Consider the following 9,454-nt stretch of genomic DNA (forward strand, 5'->3'; position numbering starts at 1 on the left):
GTTAAAAGAATCTTCAGAGTACTTTGCATTGTTAGAAATTACTGAGCAGCTGGAAGCTAATTAAATTAGCTGATATTGTAGTTCTTTATCTAAATTGATTGAGGTAACGTTACCGTAATTTAAGTTACAGAAAGGGAAAAAGCACATTCATGTAGGCTTGAAGCAAAAATCTAATCATAGCTGCATTGTTTTGCAAATTGTGTGTGCATCTATTTTTATTAAAGTATCTATGATTCATGATCTATTCATAATGAATCTAGACTTTTTATAATTAATACAAACTAATTTATGAGTTTACATGAAAGCAAGATTAAACTCAAAATACACTGAGTTGTGTATTTTCTTAGTAAAATTGCCTTGCTATAAAGCAAGACAAAAGACAGATATCTGAGGGCAGGAATGAATATGATGTCCATATAAGTTTAGCTTGTTTATTTGTATTTATAGGAATATATTTGGTATTTATTTTGTTTTGTTTTGCTTTTCTAGAAGAGGCACTCGTACCATATAGTAAACCCAACTTCCCATCCCCTGGCGGCCACAGCTCTTCAGGAACAGCTTCTTCTAAAGGATCGACCGGACCTAGAAAAGGTGAAGTCTTGAGAGTAGGTCACCAACGCAATGCCAGTGACCTTCTTGATGTAGGCTATGTGGGATCAAACAGTCAAGGACAGTTTACTGGTGAATTATGTAAGTTTATCTCTAGCTACAGTTCAAACTCTCAAGTAGACAAAAAGAGATAAATTATAAATCTGTTGTGAAGAGAGGAGAAAGTTGAGTGTGATAGTCAGAATAAATTTTACCCAGATCTTTTTTGCCTTCTGAGGTATTTTGCCTGTGGCGACAAACAAATGTAGTTCTTCTGTTCTTTGATTTGGACCAGTTCAAATCTGCGTAAGCCATACCAACATTATCTGCATAGTACATCTTCCAGTCTGTAATGCTAGTGAAACACTGGGAAAATTGAAAAGAAATTCTAGTGATTTAGAATTTTCTTGGCAAAGTGTAGTGTGCTTGTCTTGGAAATGCCAGTGGCAGTTTTCTCAGAGGAGTGAATAAAAAAGGTGCTGAATTTTTTGGGCATGGTGGCAAGGTTGTGATGCCTTCTCCTTAAGTTTCTGTTGTTGATGAGTAGTATTCTGTTCTTTTTGACCTTAGTTGAAGCTCCTGTTTTTGACTGTGTAGCCCAGTTTTTCAGTTGTATACCCCAACTCTTTCCTCAGCTTTCCAGGCCAGGGGAATTGGTTTCCAAACTGTTTTCTATTATCACTCAATATCTGTTAAACCTTGTATAAAACCATCTCAATGCTGCGTACGTGATGGTGGTACCAGATGCCAAAGGTTTGACTATTGTTTGATGTAGTACACCAACATCCCAACCAACTTAGGCATGCTGCTATGTTTACTAGTAAAAGCGATGTAGCTGTTGGCATGTCTGCCTCCTGTTTGCTGCAGTCAAAGCCTCAGTACCTCCTGACACTTATTGCCCAGTAGCTTGTAAGAGAGCTAACGGTGATCCCCTAACCCGGAAATGTGCTGTCTTAGATGTGGTGTTGGTAAGTGCTGAATTTTAGCATCCGTTGCTTTTCATCTTAGAAGCAATTAACTCTTTTCTCCCGACCTAATGAATATTCATCCTGTGATGCAGTGATATTGCCATAGGCTTTGTTTTGTGGGTTTTTTTCTCCTTATTACAACCTCTTTCTCTCTGTTTCTCTCTATAGAGTAGTTGAGAAGACACATTGCAAGCTGCTCTGATGGACCATCAGGTCTGAACTCATGGAAGTGATGACACTAAACAGTGCAATGAACATTTTCTTTATTTATGTACTATTAAAAGAACTGTAAATGCAATGTAAAGACACACAGCCACACATATCCCACAGATACTTTACTTGTGTTCTTCTCTTTAATACACCATCCACCTTAAACTATTCCTTGTCAGGAGTATATAAAAAAGAAAGAAAAAAAAATAATCACCCTCCAGGATGAAAAGGATTTCCTTCTGTATATAATTTCTTTTGTTGCATTGCTATGCAAGCTCACCTTCTTTTTAGCTATGTTCATATTCATGTCTGTTTTTACTGGTCTGTTGTACTATATGTGAATTAATAGGCTGTGGTGCCATATATTAACTTTTAATTGTGTAACTTTTATGTTTAAAGTTTGCACTGCAATTTTATTTGGTGATAAGCACAAAACTCTACTCCTCATGACATGAAGAAAAAAGAGACTGAATGTGTGAAGAAGGTTTACATACTGTAAGCTACTTTGGATAATGCTGGATGTAAAGGAGTATGTTAGGTGGTTTTCCATTGGGGTGTAGAAATGAGAAAGTGACAGGCAAAACTGATGTCAGTAAAGACATTAGAGACAGAGTTAAATCTTTTAAAAGCAAGCAACAGAGTTGCTCTTCCTATTTAAGAAGGGGTCAGAAGTTGGAAGTGTGAGATTAAAGAGTGAATATGAAAATTAAAGGTAGCATGAGATGGCCTAGACCCTTTCACTAGAATGATGCCCTTAGTATCTGTTTTTAGCCATCCCATGCCATTAAGTAAAGAGGAAGAAAAACAAACCTTGCTACAAACAAAAGAACTTAAGGTGTTTCACTAAAGCTGTTTTTGTATTGCGGTTTTAAAAGATTTATTACCATTAATTTCTCCAACCCAAAATATAAGACAGAGATTTCCCAGGAGAAACAAACAATATAAACTCAAGGAATACCTAGTAACTAGTTAAGGATGCAATTTATTATTAAGAACTATTCAGGCTGCTTCCAAAAAATTGAAATGTCAGAGTATTTTATTTCATCTTTCCAATACATGTACAGTACAATAGAGGATAAAGCTGCACCACTGAAATTCATGACATTAATTGTTTTGATGCAGTCTAAACAAACCTTTGTGTTCTGTTACCTGAAGTCTACAAGAGCTGAAGTTGGAACCACTAAATTTGTAGTGAAATGTTTAGTGTTTGGAAGGAAAGCAATGGTCAAATTATTTTCGGCTTGCATTCAGTACATTTCTCGCAATAGAATACATCCGAGAAGTTGGATATAAGCAAAGAAAATCTTTGACCTGTGTTTTAGTGAGTGGCTTCAAACCCTATATGATGAGGAAATAACGCATGTTTATACACTTTTTGAATAAACCAGACTCTGTAAGTGGACATTAATGACAGCATCCTGTCTCTTCATTAATTTTCATGACTTTGTCCAAATCTTCTGTACCTCTCAAATCTCAGTGAGTAAATTGTCAAACTTTTCCTAGAATATTGTGTGTGGATAGCCCACTCATTTGATGCTTAATTTAAATATTGCATCCTACAGCTTATTTCTGTTAGCTGTCTGACCATGAACACAAATTTCCATTTGAATACCCTTTTCATATAACCAGTCTATGTTGTTTTATATATTGCCTTGGAGCTCACCAGTTTTAAGAACATTTTTAGTAACGGCAGAATTTCAGAAAAGTAAATTACAATGCTAAATATGTGTTGCTTTTCATTTCATTAACCTGTTCCATGATAAGATAAAACACTACACCCATCAACTATAACTCAGCACTATTGAATATTAAAAACATGCTAGTTAACTTCCTTAAGGTCAAGACTGTTATTTAGCAGGTTGCAAACCAAAAAAGTTGAGGAAAAAAATGTGTGCATTTATTTCTATATGTGACCAATAAATATATGTAGTTTTCCTGCTTGTTAAACTATTATAGTTAAATCCGTTACTTAAAAATGTGCAAAAATGTTCAAGCAAGATAAAGAAGACATCATATTTACATACATATGTTTCTGATTTTGGTATTATCATATGAAGAGAAGACTATTCAGTGTACAATTCAAATTTAATTCTCTGGAAAGTGTTTAACTCAGTCACTGGTAGATTTTTTTTTTTTTCCCTTTTGAATTTGAAAGCTTGTGCTGAGCTTTGGTGGAACACCTTACTCACTATATTCTACTCAAAAATTCGGTATCATTAGACATCGATAAAACCATCTCAATTACTTTCAAATATGTGTTTTATCTCTTCCACTGGAAAGTAAATGTGTGTCAGTATTAAAGCTGTGCAGTACCATGATAATCACTAACTTGTCCATCTGCTTCTGTACATTTTTGTTCATTAATAATTTGCTTACAATATTACATAAGGTGTTGTTGTGTATCGCAAAGTGTCTCCATTATCTTACAGGTGATGTCTCTTCTTTTTTTTTTTCTCTCTCTCTTTTCTATACAGTGTACTTCCAATGAACCACAGTACATATTTTTTAAAATGCCATTTAATTTACTATTTTAAGAGAAGTATTCTTCTTTTTTTTAAAAAAAAAATGAAAACATTTATTGTGAATAATGTGTTTAAAGAAAAGGGATGTTGTGGCAGCACTTAGAATTGTTTTTTAATTTGTTTTTTTAAAAAAAACCTGTTTATTGGCTACAGTTTGTTCACGAAAAAGTATGACCTCTTAATGTGTTTCATTGGTATTGTTAGTGCAGCAAAGTTTAATTGGCATAAAAAGTTGGTTAATAGTACTGTTGAAGTGTGTATTGTATATTTACTGGGGAAAAAATAAAACATATTCACATTTCAAATCTATGTTAAAAGACCTTGAGTAAGGAGTCAATATGTGAAAACCCAGACTGGGAAAATCAGGCAATAATAACATAGACTGCGCTATAATCATCACTGTCCACTTACAGGTAACAAGAAACATTTTGTACACTGTTTTTTTAAGTAAGCTAAGAGTTCTCTTATACATAGGCCAGTGGTAAACATTGCCTGTCCATAGGGATTTCAGTTTAAGGTCCTGCCTATACTGGGAATAGTTGTACCAATGCAATTACACTGCTACAGCTATTCTAGTGATGCATCCTCCATTGGTAGACATGCTATCTCAAGGCGCAGTAACAACTGCAAGTGCACAGCTGACTTTTGCTTCAAGCCCATAAAGTAGTGGACATGTAAAACCTGTGTTCACTGGGTCTGAACCCTTGGACTTGGGGTTTTGTACTGGTGGAGCTACTGCCGACCCAGTACAGAATATCCTGAAAATGTATAGGTAGATGCTAGGTCAGTTTTCCTCAATCTTTGCCTTGAATATCAGCTCAATCTTAAATATGGGAGGGCTGAAGGACCGAATAATAAATTGTTACATGTGCTTCAGTGGTGTATTGCTGTATGGGCAGCCATTTCAGTGATGCAAACAAAAGCCATTTCTTTTTTGTTAATTATTATTTCTCAAGTCCTTATTCAAGTCAGTAAACCTTTTGAATAACTTTTGATTGTCACCTGAAATACAACAGAAACACCATTCCTTGGGAAAAGTACAAAAGAAAAGGAGCAAGGAGCGTTTTAAGTATAGCGATGTAACTATGCACCAGTGTGAAAGGAAGACATGACTGTTTGAAATAATGATATACTGGTTTCTGCTTGCCTCAGCCCGTACATTGCCAGCCAGGAGAAGAGGTGTATACTAAGGCTGAGAAAGAGTCCTCACAACTGGCAGGGGAAAGGTAATTGGGTTTGAGGAGATTCTGGCAGGAACTTAAAAAACCCAATAAAAATAGAGGCAGCTCCTTTGGCTTTTCTACGATTTATGCAGTTTGGGGTTTTTATGATTAATGGCCATGTGGAAATTTAGCAGGGGCACTAGAAGGAAAAATCTGGCCTTCTTTTGTAAGGACTGGGGGGGACATTTTTTTTCTGAGGGGAGGCTTTTTTAATTTTGTTTTTATTTTTTTAACACGTTTTGTGTTCCACCTGTCTGGAACACATTAGCTAACAATAAATTATTTTTGAAAGTCATGTGGGCAATGGACAATTCATTTAGGAGGTACATTCAGATAGCAGGAAAGATGGCAAAGAGTAATACTAAAACAAGGAACACATCCGCTGCTTAGAATCAGCCAAGTCCACTACAGTTTCATATGTAATTCTGAACAGTTGATAATACATGTAAGCTTCATTGCTTTGGTTTCCAGACCAAAACAAATTATCCAAAGCCCATAGAAGGCTTAGATCCTCAGGATGCTAAATCTGGTAGTTTATTTTAAATGTGTGGTTAATCCAAGTTGGTGAGAGTAGAGTGTGCTCAGGGTGCACAAGCCCCCAGCCCTGGCTGCTCGCACCCCGGCAGTCTCCAGCTGGGAAGCTCACGCGGTGTCAGGCTTAGCAGGTTTCAGTGGATCCCTCTGCTAGGCACCTTGTCGGGCATCACATGTGTAGAGGCAGGGTGCTTCACTGAGGATGGAGTTTTTCATGGCAGGAAAGGTCTCTGATGAGTTAGGCATTGTGGTGGTTCACATTGGGACCACTTAGGCAGGCAGATGTCACATTTTGGGACCACCCTCCCCAGTCCTTGTCTCGGTGCTGTCCTGCTGTGGTCTGTGCACTCAGTGCTGCTACTGTCCCCTGGATTTGGGGTGCCTGGCATGGCAGGGTGCGAGAAAAGAAGAGGTGCAGTGGTGTTGGGGGGCACGTAATGGTCTGCATGCATTGAGTGGCTGAATACATGCCCTATCAGTTAAGAGGAGACCAGGGGACACAGCAGAGCAGTGGTCCCTAACATCTGCTCTGCTGTTTCTAGTCCATTCCCTGCTCCTGTTTCAGACTGACTTGTTGCCCTGCCAGCTGCTCCTCTACCCAAAATAACAGGTATGACTTCAAGACATCTCATGGGACCAAGAGGAGATGTAGGGCCATGCCTACGTGCTGTGAATGTGGACTTGGGGATCTGGGGAGAGCTAGCTCTGAGCTCTAGCATTGGCGTGAGGACTAGGTTGCTCTCTAGCCTGCCTTTATTTGTGTAGCTACACCCAGGAAGACCCCAGCAGAAAACAAGTTCCTAGAGCGCATCTCAGCACTGCATCTCTTCTGGCATGTGATCCTCATTCAGTCTCTCATAGACCATCCTGAATTCGATGACAGCTTTTCACACATCCTGAGGACTGAAATGGCTTGTGCTGACATTTAGGCAAGTGAGGTTGTTCCTCTCTGCAGCAGAATGGAAAACAAAACAAAACAAAACAAAAAAACACCAAAAAAGCAAACTTGTCACTTAAACACAAACCTTTTTATAACAATCCGCAACAATCATAGGAAACAAAACATTTCAGATGCACGTTTGAGGATTTTTTTTTCTTTTTCTTGGTATTTTGTGTTAGCTACCATTGAAATTATCAATTTATTTTTTCAGAGCTGCTACACTGTCCCTCCATACTCCCCCCGCACTGTTCTCCAGCACTTATCTTTCAGCTGTAAAGAAGTTATGGTAAAGAATAATTACATGTGTACTTCCCATGTTATAACTTTAAACAACAAGGTGCACAGTTGCATTCAGTTCAATTGATCAAAGCCAGGTGGGGATGAAATGTTTCTGTTTCTTTTCTACAAAGGCCTGCTACTATTTGTGCTGATATTTGTTCCCCATTTATGCTGATCAGTGCATCTTTTGCCTTCAAGGATGCCATTAGTAATTCTCCTTTGTGTTCAAAAGCAGGAATCCATTGTGCAGCACTTGGAGAGCCACTCGGATGCAGGTAAAGAATATAACAGCTTGAGCAAGTGCTAATTAGAACCAATTAAACTTAATTGACCTCCTTTGGCAGTAAAATGCATAATAGAACTTGCTCTGTCCTTGCAGAATGGAGATGTTGCCTCTAAGCATAAGAGTGAAGCATGCTTTCGCGTACCAGCCTGTAGTAATTATGTGGGTATAACAACCAGGAAGCGGCTTGCTCCAATTTGTTCTAATAACTGAGCTCTGCTGTATCAGGGCGGTGCAATAAAAGTGAGATTTCTGGTTGAGTCTATTTAAAAACCTAATTTTTACAGAGCAAATGGGCATCCCAAGATACCAATACTAATCTCTAGGAATGAGTTGGCAGAAAAATACAGAGTCCCTTTTGTAGGTAAGTAATGGTGTGAGCATAAAAAAAAAAAAAAGAAAAAGAAAAAGGCAGTTACATGCCTGCAAGTTGGAAATGGCTCTGATGCTCAGAGGCTGTGTCTATCCTGAGTAGCGGTGTAAGCCCTGGTGTGCCTGGGTTGATGCCTTGTCTGGGTGAGTGATCTGCCTACAGTTGAGCATGGCTTCCCACTGCACCTCGTAATGAGGTTGCCTCTTGCAGACTTCTGTTTCAAAAAGGGGGACTGGCATCCAGCCATCTGAGGTTTGCAGTCTCGTGGGGCTACAGCACTACCTTGGGTACCAGTTTGGACAGAGGTATCCAGACAAAAGGAGAAAGAGCAGGGGAGAGAATGAAAGTTGTGAAATGTAAAAATGCACAAATTCGAAAGCATCAGTGGTGGGTGCTAAACTACACATCCCTGTGAAAAGCTGAAAAGCCATTCTTATTGGTAAAACAGAATTGATCCAGTTTCAATGACCACGTTTGCTGACTTTTTTCCTTGGCAGGAACTGAATGCGACTGATTTTGCTGCTAACTTGGCCTTACTATGAACAGCAATAAAGGTGTTAGTCAGGTGGGGACTTTGATGTGACCAATAACATCACTCTCCCTTCAGGGAATGTTCATGTGCTGGCTTGTTAATGAATTTCTTTCCTAATGAGTGTCATTAAAACCCCTTTGATTAGCTATTTGTGTGAATGCCCTTCCTTTTTCCTCTAAGCTGCTACTTGCACTAGTGGCAGCAGCATTTTGCCCTAGGCAGGAAGCACGCAGCTGTATTCCTTGCCTCAGGAATGCAAGTCTGAGGCAAACTGCAATAGGGAAAGGGGGGGAGGGGGAGGAAAGAAAAAAAAGAAGACCTCACGGATGAGTTGAAGTTGTTTTCTACACATGTACAACCTGAGCAGGCAACCAGCATTCAGATGAGAATGTCATTAGAGGAAATGAAGAGCAATAGGTGGTGATGGTGAAGCATGTAACAATAATTTACATACACCTCAAGTGCCAACGGGCAAAGAAACAAATAAAGCTATAACCTGGGGAAAGGGAATGCCAGAGAATAAATGGAGCGCAACAAGCAAACAAAAAATGCCGTGTCATAAAATGTAGCAAAAAGCCTGGAAAACAAAATTAAAAACAAAACAAGTCATTTCACATCCCAGGCCCCTTAATGAGGTATTGATGGCATAGAAATTGCCTACTCCAATGCCAGACAAAAGGAAGACTCTGAAACACAGAAACAATTAGGAAACAGATTTGGCTATCTAAGGTTTAATAGAAAGAGATGTGGCATAGCAGAGCACAATTAATCACCACTTGCCTGAAACACTTTCTTCTCCTGAGCTACTGCAGACCTGTCTCCCTCCCTCCCAATCTTAAAATGACAGGCACCCAATCCGGTTTGTGCTTAAAATAAATCTCACTCTGCTGTTTCCTCCCCAGTCCCCCAAATCTCCCAGTGAACGGCAGATTCTGATAAACAAACCTTTTCCATTTACTCGTGTCACAGGATTCAACCAGCTTTAGCCTACCCACCCCCTTC

General features: G+C 38.8%; 1 protein-coding gene across 9 annotated transcripts in view; it reads left to right on the forward strand.

Annotated features, from left to right (window-relative positions):
- The window catches only part of ROBO2 (roundabout guidance receptor 2), a 476,615-nt gene extending 468,017 nt beyond the window's left edge, over positions 1-8,598 (forward strand). For 8 of the 9 annotated variants that reach the window (XM_040582899.1, XM_040582903.1, XM_040582902.1 and 5 more), the window contains 2 exons: positions 490-690; positions 1,725-8,598. In XM_040582899.1, the coding sequence (XP_040438833.1) occupies positions 490-690; positions 1,725-1,726 (203 nt within the window). In that variant the 3' untranslated portion in view covers positions 1,727-8,598. The remainder of the gene's footprint in view (positions 1-489; positions 691-1,724) is intronic. The other variant, XM_040582900.1, reaches the window with a different exon arrangement.
- The last annotated feature ends 856 nt before the right edge of the window (positions 8,599-9,454 follow it).

This window comes from Falco naumanni, chromosome 2 (assembly GCF_017639655.2).
Source record: "Falco naumanni isolate bFalNau1 chromosome 2, bFalNau1.pat, whole genome shotgun sequence".
Classification (NCBI taxonomy): Eukaryota; Metazoa; Chordata; class Aves; order Falconiformes; family Falconidae; genus Falco; species Falco naumanni.